General features: G+C 34.3%; 1 protein-coding gene across 2 annotated transcripts; it reads right to left on the bottom strand.

Moving 5' to 3' along the window:
- Nucleotides 1-4,408: 4,408 nt before the first annotated feature.
- On the bottom strand, nt 4,409-13,190 carry LOC143724486 (E3 ubiquitin-protein ligase ARK2C-like). 2 transcript variants are annotated; one of them, XM_077217554.1, is made up of 7 exons: nt 12,863-13,190; nt 8,636-8,764; nt 8,429-8,552; nt 7,656-7,760; nt 7,479-7,574; nt 5,609-5,712; nt 4,409-5,524 (listed from the first exon to the last, which is right to left on the bottom strand). In XM_077217554.1, exons 1-7 carry the CDS (start codon nt 13,057-13,059, stop codon nt 5,407-5,409), a joined length of 873 nt encoding a protein of 290 aa, XP_077073669.1. In that variant the 5' UTR covers nt 13,060-13,190; the 3' UTR covers nt 4,409-5,406. The 2 variants fall into 2 exon arrangements, with proteins under 2 accessions (XP_077073669.1, XP_077073670.1); XM_077217555.1 differs by having other exon boundaries at nt 8,636-8,761.
- Nucleotides 13,191-15,068: the final 1,878 nt, after the last annotated feature.

Genomic DNA, 15,068 nt, shown 5'->3' with positions numbered 1-15,068 from the left:
TTGAGGATTGCTACTGTCGTCATTGTCTTGAAATCCTGTCACTTTCTCGAGGTTTTGAAACCGCAAACAGCGACATGTCTTCATAATGCAATAATCTGAGCAAAAATATTGTCTTGAAGAGATTTTAATACACGTTTATGTTTATTTTTCACGACATGCAGTTAAACAAATGAAATATTTCATCCTTTTAGTAAGTGTTTCATTTTGATTGTTTATAATTTTATATTTTTATGATTTATGAATAATTATCAGCCTTTAAATCAAATTTTGATTCGTAAGCCGGTCTTTAACCAGTTTGTGTAGTTACTCAGAGAGTTCTGTATCCTAAATACTGAACGCTTGTGATATTGAACTCTGGGACTTATTTGTACTTTTTTAAAGAAATTCAAATAAACTTCCTTTGTATTGAGAATTGCTAATGTCGTCATTGTCTTCAAATCCTGTCACTTTCTAAAATGTAGCTAAACTTTTAATATTTACAGCTAATTTGTGATTTAGCTAAATGTTAAACTACCGACAGTAATATCCAGTAATGCAAAGTTTTCAACTTTTTTTTGTAAAATTACGCTGCTTTAATTGAAATAGCCTTACTTCCAATTACAAAATCACGCAATTCATAAAGGCTATGCATGTTTTCTGTTTTCTTTAATCCCCAAAATCCCTTTAAACTCTTTAAACTCTTAAACTCTAATGGTTTAATTGCTGTAAGCGCCATCACATTTGATGTGACCCAGAGCTTTATTTAGGACTTCACATTTTGATTTTCAATACTTTTCACTTTAAAATAAGGCTTCCGGTTTGAGCAGTGTGTGTGTGTGTGTGTGTGTGTGTGTGTGTGTGTGTGTGTGTGTGTGTGTGTGTGTGTGTGTGTGTGTGTGTGTGTGTGTGTGTGTGTGTGTGTGTGTGTGTGTGTGTGTGTGTGTGTGTGTGTGTAACAGGTCAGACGTACATTAGGGGCTGTAATAAAGGTGGAGGCAAAATGCCTAAAACGAAAACTTTTGGGACTTATTTGTACTTTTTTAAGAAATTCAAATAAACTTGCTTTGTACTGATAACTTTGATTCTACTGTCACTTTCTCAAGGTATTGAACCTGTCAGCCGCCAAAAACTGAAGCGAGATGTCTTCATAATGCAATAATTTGAGCACAAATATGTTCTTGAAGTCTCACTGAGATTTTAATACTTCAATGATTTATCAACACATTCACGTTTACGGTTCTCTGATGTCATGTAAATGATCACATGACATGCAGCTAAACAAATTAAACATCTCATTCTGTTAGCGTTTCATTTGGATTGTTTATAATTTGATATATTTATGATTTATGAATATAAAGTGTGTTGGAGCAATTAATTTATAAACGTAACATTTCTTCCCCCTTTACTTTATTGACTCATGACTCCTGATTAAATTAATTAGTCATTAAATGTGTTCGGTTCCCTAAAGCCCAATTGTCTTGAAGTTGCTAAGAACGATAGTTTAAGTGTAGGTTAAATGAATTGGAGATGTTAGTGTGCATTGAGCTATAACAGTTATCAGACCTGCACACTTCCACGACAGTGTGTGTATTATTGGGACAAGATTCATAACCCAGAATAAGCAGCAAAGATGTAGATGACATAGAACTATGCATGAAACAACAATGGAAGTTTTTTTTTTAGGCATTTTCAACATTTTATTTGAAAAAACACATACAAAAAGGGTCATATACAAGACAAGAAATTAAAAAAGAAAGAAAATTTTGGGTTAAGCTATGCAACTTTTTGCATCATCATTAGTAATAAATACAGTACAAAATCCACCAAAAGTGAATCTAAGATTTTCTTCATTTTTTTTTACGCAATATACACTTATCCTAGTTATCATACATTATAATCACCAAGCTATTGCTTAAATATTGTCAATACATATTTTTCTACTTGAGCTATAAAATATTCATGTCAGAAAACATTGCGCAGTAACAGCACACAGCAGTGTCTTGTACAAAGAGCCACTTCCCTTTCACTGGCAGGTTATTCAACTATTTTTTTTCTTTTTTCTTTTTATGTCAGCAGCAGAAAAAACATCAGAAATATTTATGGTAAAATATTTTAACATATGTATCCATTCTCATACGCATATTAAAACCTGAGAAAGACATGCATTACAGAGCTTGTGCTTTAGGATCTACGGTTCAGTCTGTTAGCGAAACATGACACTACTATTGCTTATGTCCGAAATCTGCTGGAGAGATGGATCAAATCAAGAGACTTTAAGGCTACACAGGCTAGAAACACAAATCATACAATATAAAGCCATTTTTTCTTTTTCCACGTATAGGAAACAATCTCTACAGGTGTAGAAAGTAACTGTTATTCCAGGTACAGATTGTTTTGCATGGCAGAAAACGCATTATTTCACTGGAAACGAGAGTAATCTGCGGTATCAATGAGCTATAGTGTAAAAACACAATGCAATGTTGACATTGTTTGGGGGATTGAAGTTAAATACAGGGTTCGTACAAGGTGCTTAAAGTGCTTTAATTTAACTTTTTAAAATGTAAGTCCTTGAAAAACCCTGAAAACAGCCATATTTATGAAAAGGTACTTGAAAAATGCTTGAATTATTGAAAGAATATATGTGAATGTAGTGTTTAATTTTAATGATAAATCTTTTCACGCTAAAAAATTAACCCTGCAGTCCGTCTGATATTGATATAGAGCAATCTCGCATGGCCATGCGCTTGATATTGCTCATATTAATATCCACGTATATGATACATCTTTCATTCTTCAGGTCAATCACATATTAATGAGGGAAAAAACAGTTTGAAAGAGGAAAGCGATATCTTTGTCATAGTATCCTTTCAATGGTTAAGATACCACAGTCATGCTTGTGTTGCTCTTTATTTAAACCATTTTATTTTATTGGTTTATTTATATTAATCTACTTACTTTTTTTTAGAATTTGTAAGATGATAAAGATATTGTTTGATAAGTGAGATCTCTCATTGTAGTCCTTCAGCCAAAAAAAGTAGTGCTTAAAAAGTGAAATTTCATTTTACAGTATCTGTACGAACCCTGTAAATAATCTGACGTGGTGAAATGGTGAAATATGACAAACCTATACGGCAGCTACGCTAATGTACCACAACACGACCATTTAAAGCCCCTTACATGAAGTACCGATACGAATCCAAAGGTAAAGGAAAATGCTACTAATGGGAAAAATAAGCATAACTTAAAGTTAACGCCACAATGGCACAAGACAAGCAGCTTTAATCATCACAGTAAGCGCTGAACTCGCTCCTCACGACTGAAAACACATCGTTCGCAGGACGACAGAGAGAGGCAGCGAAGCCGAGAGTGCAAAACAGCAGAGACATGCAAAACAAGTCCAGTTGGTCTACGAGCTCACACTTTGAAATCGCATTAATGGAATGTAACCATAAAACTACAGCACCACATACTAGCACGTTTCAGCACGCCCTGCTGGGGGTTTTAGCTTGTTTTGACACCTAGCCCCTTAAAGTACGACCGCATGCAAAGCACTCCCATTAAAGTATAGCACAATGAGGTATTTATACACACGTAATGCTGACGGAAATAAATAAACCATTCGATTACATTGCGAACTTAAACGCGCAACCATAGTAGGTGAAGTTAGTCATAAATTATGATTGTTAAATACTTAAGGCATTTCGACGCACGATATCACGTGTAAACTATAAAACGCGGACGGACGATGAAAAAAATCACGCGACAATCGAAAACAAGAAAATGCTTCCAACTTCCTGGCTTCCGCTCCAAGCAGCTGAACGCTTGAATTCGGGAAAAGTTGCAAAAGCAAAGTCAAGAACATCTGCTACGAAAAAACAGTCACGTACATTGAAAGTGGTCAGTGAGGCAATAACTATGGTTTAGGAATGCACCAGATATCAGCCATCGGACGATATACCTTCATTTTTAATGTTAGCGTTATCGGCCGATACGAAAAATTTGGCCGATATTTCAAAGCTGATAAATAATGTATTATTTCCTTCAGCTGAGACTCTTCAGATGCGCACTGTTCAACGCGATGGTCTTAAATTATGTTGAAATTACGATTAAGTGCAACACGTGTCAAATCTCTGTCAGATCTGGCTACATAAAATAACATTATAATTGTGTGTTTGTGACATGGCTTTTAATGGTGAGAGTTTTGTTTTTTGTAATCAGGCTCTCAAAACTTATATAAAAATTTGCATTTAGATTCATCGGCCAATATATCGGTTATCGGTTTTCAAATATAAAGAATTATCGGTTACCGTATCTCCAAAGTCTTCATATTGGTGCATCCCTACTATCGTTACGCAAAGAAACTGCTGTTAAAAAGTCTGCTTCCTTGTTTTTTTGTGTGTGTGTGTGTTTTTTTTTTGGGGGGGGGGGGGGGGTGTAGTGGACGATACGCAAGGAAACCGCTTACTCAAGTGCAAATGCAAAAAAGCAGGGAAACGATCACACGACCTCATCAGAACGTGAGTGCATTTACAAAAATAACCACTAACTACATTAAGACAACAATAAATAAGTTGTTTTGTTTTTTTCCAGCATCGCAGCTACTTATGTTGAGAAGCTGTACCAGCCCCGCACACACAGCTTGGCAAGAGAAGAGAAATAAAACCAGAAAGAGTGATAGTGAAGAACAGCCTTAGAAAAGTTATGTTTGGTTTCTATAAAACAAATGGCTTTACTCCCTTGTCATGTCCTCTAGAAATGGCAGCAAACAGTTTTCATGCACATTCGGACTCTACAAGCGCGACCACGAGTCACGAGCGAATGGAAACACAGAGTTATGCCGTTACTGTTCGACGTGTGCTTGTGCTACAGGCATTACGGTACATGTTTCACTCGGTGACTTCGGAGACGCTTCGAGAACACAGTCCTCGCGTCACGTTTCCCAGAAGAACCCGGGCTCTCGCTTCAACATGCATTTAGTGGATACGTTTCTAAGCGTTGGACAAAATGCAGACCGTCACAGTTCATTATCAAGCCTGACCTCACGATTACACACGAACGTCAAGCATCATCTCCGATTATCACAGACACGACGACTCATTCGCTCGTGTTTTTTCCACAAATGATTCGTTTAAAGAAGTTCATGAGCAACCACGTGTGATATGCTGTAATGCTTAATCCGTGACACACTGAGAACATTTGGTTGGTCATCGTTCCCCGTCCTAAACACACACACACACACACACATACTGAAACCATCTTCATCGACAGACTCGCTCTTCTCCACTCTTCTCTGTTCTTATGGTCATTTGGCTCAGAAGGCAAAGGTCAGAGGTGAGAGTGGTGATGGAGATGACACACATTTTGGCAAAGTGCCCACGAGGGGACGAAGAAAGACGACAGGACTTTGCGCTAGTGCTACACGAGACATCAGCTATCAGGGGACAACTGCGTCTCAATGTCTACCCTGCAGATGGGACACTTCTTATTGGTCGCCAGCCACTGGTCGACACAAGCCTGATGGAAGAGGTGCATGCAGGGTAATCTCCTGAGAAAAGAAGAACAAAAACGCAAGCTAATCGTCACCGTTTTCATTAGATCATCAATGAAAGCGAGTGTGAAGCAGAACTACCTGACGTCCTCTCCGTCTTCTAGCATCGAGAGGCAGATTGTGCATTTCTCATCCGTGTCGAGCTCCTCTTCATACATGCTGATCTTCACATCGAGAGGTCTTCTCTGCGGGTCACATGCTCATTTATTAGACGCATGCTTTTTTTTTAACCCAATAGCAATTTACACTTAATAAATTACAGGTTCAACCAAGTTTACAACAGTCAGACATTAAAAACGTATTAATTCTAGCAGCCTTGGGCTAACATCCACAGCATCTCCATTTTATTTATACTTATATATATTTATGTGACCCGTGCGGGTAAAATGAATTGCAATGAGCAAATTTTCAAAAATCAGTTATCCTCATTTTCACATCCTCCATTAAAAAAAACTTCAAACTGATTTGTTGGAATCAGACAAAAAAAGTATTGATCTGCACGTTTAAAGTCAACAGAGTCAGCAAAGTAAAGTTTGAGAAAAAGTTTTCTGAATGTTCCAAAACAAAATCACCTGGCAAACATACGTTAAAATCCCTGGTAATTCAAAATACATGTATAGGAAAAATATATTATTTTAAATATTGTAATATTATATTATTTTTATTTAACTTTTTTGTCTCCACAATTATTTGATTAACATTTATTTATTTGTTTAACATTTAATTTAACAGACAGTACCGCACGGATGTAATATAATGTTACACATCAGATGATTTTCCCCAACAGTTAACCAAACGTTCACTTAACACATAACAGATAATGTTTGCGTGAATACTCACCAAACACAGATATTTTGAAATAGTCTACTGTAATTCTGTGTTTACAGTGTGATCGCATGCTGTCTATGTGCGCATGCATCGAATCTGTCAGTCACGTGAATAAGATCGTTTTGTTTGTTTGCACGAGTTAGAAAATCACATTTCATTGGTTCAGACATCGAGAATTCGCTTTGAATATTCACAAAAATGTAACACTGCGCTTTACAGCGAGTATTGAAAACGGCATTTTCACGGACAAATGAAAGGTATTCCTCTCGTAAAACGCAAATAAAGATACGTTTAGATGTTTAATTGCTGTTTGGATCATCGCGATCGCTAGACAATTAAGAATTAACTCATTTTTTGTTGAGTTTCACTTGTTTTCCACTTGTTTTACCTGTAGCTCGAAATTATCCCGTGTGTATTCACATTCTTTTTGCCAGCACGGGTCTCATGATTACATATTATTCACACAAAAGCAGTAAATTTCACTATTTTTTTGTCAGCCTCTTTGAAATAAAATATTTAAAGCGCCAAGTGCTGAGATTTACAGTTTTACCTATTTCAATAATTTAACATCACATTCACATGGTCACGGTTCTATGATGTTGGTTAATGATCACATTAGATGAGCATAAACATAAAATAATATAGTACATGTGGTTTTCCTATTGAAAGCTAGAAACAAGTTTGTTCAAAAGTCATCAAAGTAGTTGGATTATGAGGTAACACTTTACAATAAAGTTCATTAGTTAACTAACATGCAGTAACCGGGAGCAATCCATTTGTTACCGTATTTATTAGTCTTTGCTAACGTTAGTTAATACAAATACAGCTGTTCATTGTTAGTTCACAGTGCACTAATGTTAACATGATTTTTAATAAAGTATTAGTAAATGTTGAAATGAACATTAACAAAGATTAATAAATGCTGCATAAGTGTTGTTCATTATTAGTTCATGTTAACTAATGTAGTTAACTAATGTTAACCAACGAAGCTTATTGTAAAGTGTTACCTAAAATGTGTAATCTAATTGATAATGTCACTAACTACAATTTCCCAATAATGGACTACAATTATGTGATGCATACATATATAAATAAAAAATTAGAATGTAATAGTAATGTTTACCTTTTTATACTTGTGAGGAAAGGTACACCTCTCGATGGTGGTCTGCACTGCCCCTCGGTTCACATTCCCCAGTCTGTCCTCCAACTGCAGGAGCTCCTGGAGGAAAACCACAGGGAAACATCAGAGATCACGAGATCTGAACACGTGATGAAGAACATCACCTGAGGCGTGACGTACCTCGTAACTCTCCCGCACAGCAGACGCGTGTCGAGACGGACTGAGGCCTTGAAGAGCCAGCAGGTGTAACTGAGGATATGGGTAATTTCTGATCTCATGGACAACCTGTGCAGGACAACACCTTGCATTTACATACAACAGCATTGAACAATCGGATTTTGAGGCTTTTAGAAGAGCATGTGAGAGATGCATGTAAAAAAACATGATTTGCATGTCGCAGCATGACTTATATAAGTCGCAGCATGTTTTGCACGATTCAAAAAATGGGACTTCGGAAAATACGGTAACTTAAAGGGGTCCTTGATTATGATTTCACTTTTTTAACTTTAGTTAAGTGTGTAATGTCGCTGTTTGAGCATAAATAACATCTGCAAAGTTACAAAGCTCAAAGTTTAATGCAAAAGGAGGTTTTCTTTTACAGAAATTGCTCTTTAAGGACTACAACAAACGGCTGGTAGGAACTACAACGACCTTCTTCCTGGGTTGGTGACATCACAAACCGTAAAATCTACATAAATAAATGAATAAAAGTGTCTTTGAACAATCAAGCATGAAAACATGTTCTAGTACACCACCAAAACAAAATCAAGACTTAGTAAAAGTCCATAATAGGACTCCTTTAAATAGTGTAAATAGTGGCACTGGCAACGCCAAGGTCATGGGTTCGATTCCCAGGGAATGCATGAACTGATCAAATGTACAGGTTTAATGCAACGCAAGTCGTGTCTGCCAAACGCACACATGCAAGTGTGATTGCAAAAGCGCGGACTGACCACTTGTGCCGCGGTGTTGTTCCTGGGGAAGTGATGCAGGCGTGGAGAGGTCAGGTAATGCTGATAATGCTGAGTGAGAGGAGAGACGTGATACTGTGGCAGGCCTGGATCCACACTCAGATCCCTGAACACAAACACACCACAGATGTCAGTATATCAGAGCCGAAACAGAGGACTAGTTTATGCGGTATCTGAACACGGACGCACCAGTCTGTTCCTTCGGCAAGGTAGCGCGGCTGCTGTGGGACTGGTGCTGGGATGTGAAAGGATTGTGGGTAATCATACGGCGGGCGCAGCGTCTGCGGATGGGGAAGCGTTCGGTCTGAAGCGTGTCTGCTGGGAAAAATCAGAACAAAATTGTAAGAACATAACAAAGATCTAGTTTTAAAGTCCCCCTGTAGTCAATAATTGTGTCCCTATATAATATTTGAGTAAAACTCATTTTTGATCACCAAAATGATATATGTAAAAAAAATTCCTGGCATGTATATGAGGTCGACTTTGACTTCTGGTTGTGTTTAAACACACCTGTGCTGCGAAAGTATCCTCCAGTTGTTGTTGTTGTTTTTTTTTTTTTTAATAAAAATAAATGCAGCCTTGGTGAGCATAAGAGACTTCTTTTAAAAACATTAAAAATCTTACTGATTTGACTTCTGGTTGAGTTTTAAACACACATGTGCCGTGGAAGTATCCTAAAATCTTTACTGATTACTGATTTAAAACTTTACTGATTACTGATTTAAAACTTTACTGATTACTGATTTAAAACTTTACTGATTCTGATTTAAAACTTTACTGATTACTGATTTAAAACTTTACTGATTACTGATTTAAAACTTTACTGATTACTGATTTAAAACTTTACTGATTACTGATTTAAAACTTTACTGATTCTGATTTAAAACTTTACTGATTACTGATTTAAAACTTTACTGATTATTGACTTAAAACTTTACTGATTCTGATTTAAAACTTTACTGATTCTGATTTAAAACTTTACTGATTACTGACTTAAAACTTTACTGATTCTGATTTAAAACTTTTCTGATTCTGATTTAAAACTTTACTGATTCTGATTTAAAACTTTACTGATTACTGATTTAAAACTTTACTGATTACTGATTTAAAACTTTACTGATTCTGATTTAAAACTTTACTGATTACTGATTTAAAACTTTACTGATTACTGATTTAAACCTACTGATTCTGATTTAAAACTTTACTGATTACTGATTTAAAACTTTACTGATTAGTGATTTAAAACTTTACTGATTACTGATTTAAAACTTTACTGATTACTGACTTAAAACTTTACTGATTCTGATTTAAAACTTTACTGATTACTGATTTAAAACTTTACTGATTACTGACTTAAAACTTTACTGATTACTGATTTAAAACTTTACTGATTCTGATTTAAAACTTTACTGATTACTGATTTAAAACTTTACTGATTACTGATTTAAAACTTTACTGATTACTGATTTAAAACTTTACTGATTCTGATTTAAAACTTTACTGATTACTGATTTAAAACTTTACTGATTCTGATTTAAAACTTTACTGATTACTGACTTAAAACTTTACTGATTCTGATTTAAAACTTTACTGATTCTGATTTAAAACTTTACTGATTACTGACTTAAAACTTTACTGATTACTGATTTAAAACTTTTTATGATTCTGATTTAAAACTTTACTGATTACTGATTTAAAACTTTACTGATTCTGATTTAAAACTGTACTGATTCTGATTTAAAACTGTACTGATTCTGATTTAAAACTTTACTGATTCTGACTTAAAACTTTACTGATTACTGATTTAAAACTTTTTATGATTCTGATTTAAAACTTTACTGATTACTGACTTAAAACTTTACTGATTACTGATTTAAAACTTTTTATGATTCTGATTTAAAACTTTACTGATTCTGATTTAAAACTACTGATTAACTTTACTGATTCTGATTTAAAACTTTACTGATTACTGATTTAAAACTTTACTGATTCTGATTTAAAACTTTAATGATTCTGATGTAAAACTTTACTGATTCTGATTTAAAACTTTACTGATTACTGATTTAAAACTTTACTGACTCTGATTTAAAACTTTACTGATTACTGATTTAAAACTTTACTGACTCTGATTTAAAACTTTACTGATTACTGATTTAAAACTTTACTGATTACTGACTTAAAACTTTACTGATTACTGATTTAAAACTTTTTATGATTCTGATTTAAAACTTTACTGATTACTGATTTAAAACTTTACTGATTCTGATTTAAAACTGTACTGATTCTGATTTAAAACTTTACTGATTACTGACTTAAAACTTTACTGATTACTGATTTAAAACTTTACTGATTACTGATTTAAAACTTTACTGATTACTGACTTAAAACTTTACTGATTACTGATTTAAAACTTTTTATGATTCTGATTTAAAACTTTACTGATTACTGATTTAAAACTTTACTGATTACTGACTTAAAACTTTACTGATTACTGATTTAAAACTTTTTATGATTCTGATTTAAAACTTTACTGATTACTGATTTAAAACTTTACTGATTCTGATTTAAAACTTTTTATGATTCTGATTTAAAACTTTACTGATTACTGATTTAAAACTTTACTGATTCTGATTTAAAACTGTACTGATTCTGATTTAAAACTTTACTGATTCTGATTTAAAACTTTACTGATTCTGACTTAAAACTTTACTGATTACTGATTTAAAACTTTTTATGATTCTGATTTAAAACTTTACTGATTACTGACTTAAAACTTTACTGATTACTGATTTAAAACTTTTTATGATTCTGATTTAAAACTTTACTGATTCTGATTTAAAACTACTGATTAACTTTACTGATTCTGATTTAAAACTTTACTGATTACTGATTTAAAACTTTACTGATTCTGATTTAAAACTTTAATGATTCTGATGTAAAACTTTACTGATTCTGATTTAAAACTTTACTGATTACTGATTTAAAACTTTACTGACTCTGATTTAAAACTTTACTGATTACTGATTTAAAACTTTACTGACTCTGATTTAAAACTTTACTGATTACTGATTTAAAACTTTACTGACTCTGATTTAAAACTTTACTGACTCTGATTTAAAACTTTACTGATTACTGATTTAAAACTTTACTGATTCCTGATTTAAAACTTTACTGATTCTGATTTAAAACTTTACTGACTCTGATTTAAAACTTTACTGATTACTGATTTAAAACTTTACTGATTCTGATTTAAAACTTTACTGATTACTGATTTAAAACTTTACTGATTCTGATTTAAAACTTTACTGATTACTGATTTAAAGCTTTACTGATTACTGATTTAAAGCTTTACTGATTACTGATTTAAAACTTTACTGATTACTGATTTAAAGCTTTACTGATTACTGATTTAAAGCTTTACTGATTACTGATTTAAAACTTTACTGATTACTGATTTAAAACTTTACTGATTACTGATTTAAAATGACTGATAACTTATTCTGATTTAAAACTTTACTGATTTCTGATTTAAAATGACTGATAACTTATTCTGATTTAAAACTTTACTGATTTCTGATTTAAAATGACTGATAACTAATTCTGATTTAAAACTTTACTGATTTCTGATTTAAAACTTTACTGATTACTGATTTTAAGCTTTACTGATTCTGATTTAAAACTTTACTGATTACTGATTTAAAACTTTACTGATTCTGATTTAAAACTTTACCGATTACTGATTTAAAACTTTACTGATTACTGATTTAAAACTTTACTGATTTCTGATTTAAAACTTTACTGATTACTGATTTTAAGCTTTACTGATTCTGATTTAAAACTTTACTGATTACTGATTTAAAACTTTACTGATTACTGATTCTGATTTAAAACTTTACTGATTACTGATTTAAAACTTTACTGATTACTGATTTAAAACTACTGACTCTGATTTTAAACTTTACTGATTCTGATTTAAAATGACTGATAACTAATTTTGATTTAAAACTTTACTGATTACTGATTCTGATTTTAAACTTTACTGATTACTGATTTAAAATGACTGATAACTAATTCTGATTTAAAACGTTACTAATTATTGATTCTGATTTAAAAAAATACTGATTACTGATTTTAAGCTTTACTGATTACTGATTCTGATTTAAAACTTTACTGATTACTGATTTAAAACTTTACTGATTACTGATTTAAAACTTTACTGATTCTGATTTAAAACTTTACTGATTACTGATTTAAAACTTTACTGATTACTGATTTAAAACTTTACTGATTCTGATTTAAAACTTTACTGATTCTGATTTAAAACTTTACTGATTACTGATTCTGATTTAAAACTCTACTGATTACTGATTTGGATGTAAAATGACTGATTCGACTTGTGGTCTAGTTTAAACACACCTGTGCTGTGGGAGTATCCTCCTGTGCTGGGCCTCCAGGATCTGCTGCTGGATGAGGTATTGCTGGTGTAAAGCCTGAGGTAGGAATGATGGGGTCGAGATGTCCTGGAACGGAGGCGCTGGTATATGGTTGAGCGGGGCGTGTGGTTGACCCAGGTGAGGGCTCATTCCCGTGGGAGATTGTCCTGGATGGGGCATTGGGAAATCAACAGGGATCTGGGCCTGAGGGCCTACGTGGAAATGCCGGCAAGAGGTAGCATGACTGTGCTGATGCCTGTTAAAATGAGATCCTGCAAGAACAATGACATCACAGCCAATTATGAGTGGGATTAAACTAATGCTGGAGGCTCGGCCTTCATCGTCTTCATCGAACTTCCAGAAGAAATGAATGTCAGCAGTGGGTGTGATGAGAAATGAAGAGTGGAGGGGAGTGAGTTGTGTTTGAAAGGCATGTTAGTCTGTTAGCAGTGAATGTGGTTACATACACGCAGTCAGTGTTTGAGATTGTAAATCAAATTTTACCGTTGGTACATACAGAGACAGAGTATGAACAGGGAACTGAAGTCAAACCACTTCACTAATTCATGCCTGTAACCATATTGACAAATGAGGAAATATCAAGACTTTAGTTTATCCTCATCAGTTTGTGGTCAAAACTTTGTTTTAGTTTTTTTTCCCCCAAACACGAAGGATAATCACTGAAGCAATGGTTTGTTGGTTAAAATCTAACAATATTTATAGTACCTAATTTATAGACTGTGAATATAAGTCTTTATGCAAGTTTGAGGGACTTTATTTAACCTTCATCCTTCCCTAGCAACAAGCCCTAAAATTATACTTCATTTCTTTTGTCCAGAAAGATTATTTTATTTCTTTTATATTATTTTATTTATAAATATATTTTCTATTTTTTAATGCAATTTTTAGGGAGATTTTTTGTTATTTTATTATTTTATTTACCTTTAAATTACTAGATTGGAATTCAAAATAACTCAACTCATGCATAACCCTTTTAATTCAGCTCAAAATATCTTACATTGTGTGTCTTTCACGACCTCTTGTGTTAAATACATAATATAACATGATATCTCATGACTCTAGATGGCCTTATATCTCTATATGGAGTAAATGAGCTGCAGACATTATAAAATAATTTTTGGGTAAAGTTTTAGTATTTTTAGTTAGTATTTTGAGCATTTTTTAGTTTTTCTATCTGTACTGAAGCATTCCTCACATTCCATTCATTCCTAAGGGGCTCAAATTGACCCGCGTGCGTGCGTGCGTGCGTGCGTGCGTGCGTGCGTGTGTGTGTGTATATATATATAAATATATTTTTATTTAAAAAAAATTATATTTCAATTTAGTCATATTCTTTTATTTCAATTTAAATAAAACTCCCCAAATTCCCAACACTGAGCAGATCCCGGCGTTATTCTCGGCAGATTCTACTTCACGTGTGACGCACGGATTCCCCTGGCCGCCAAGAGAGACGAGTTCATGACGTTCGAGTGCAGCAAAACCGTGGAGAGTTTCGCCAGCAAAGTCCGCAGTTTGGTTCCCGTTAAATACGAGATCATCGTCATCACGGGAGACGTGAAGGAAGCCGCCACCGACGCCAACGTCTTCGTCACGCTCTACGGCGTCAACGGAGACTCCGGGAAGCGCGCGCTCCGGCAGAAGTTCCGGAACCTGTTCGAGCGCGGCCGGACGGACCGGTTCCTGCTGGAGATGCTGGATCTGGGAGAACTCCTGCGGGTCCGGGTGGAGCACGACGACTCCAGCGCCTCGGCCGGCTGGTTCCTGGAGTGTGTGGAGGTCACCAACACCGCCAACTGGGTGACCACCATCTTCTCCTGCGGGAAGTGGCTGGACCGGAACAAAGCCGACGGGCAAACGCACAGAGTTCTGTATCCCAAATACTGAATACTGACTTATTTGTACTTTTTTAAAGAAATTCAAATAAACTTCCTTTGTATTTGTATTGAGGATTGCTACTGTCATCATTGTCTTGAAATCCTGTCACTTTCTCGAGGTTTTGAAACCGCAAACAGCGACATGTCTTCATAATGCAATAATCTGAGCAAAAATATTGTCTTGAAGAGATTTTAATACACGTTTATGTTTATTTTTCACGACATGCAGTTAAACAAATGAAATATTTCATCCTTTTAGTAAGTGTTTCATTTTGATTGTTTATAATTTTATAT

Source organism: Siphateles boraxobius, unplaced genomic scaffold (genome assembly GCF_051911475.1).
Source record: "Siphateles boraxobius isolate OS27281-9 unplaced genomic scaffold, OSU_SipBor_1 74, whole genome shotgun sequence".
NCBI lineage: Eukaryota > Metazoa > Chordata > Actinopteri > Cypriniformes > Leuciscidae > Siphateles > Siphateles boraxobius.
This window is presented reverse-complemented; position numbering and strand designations above follow the sequence as displayed.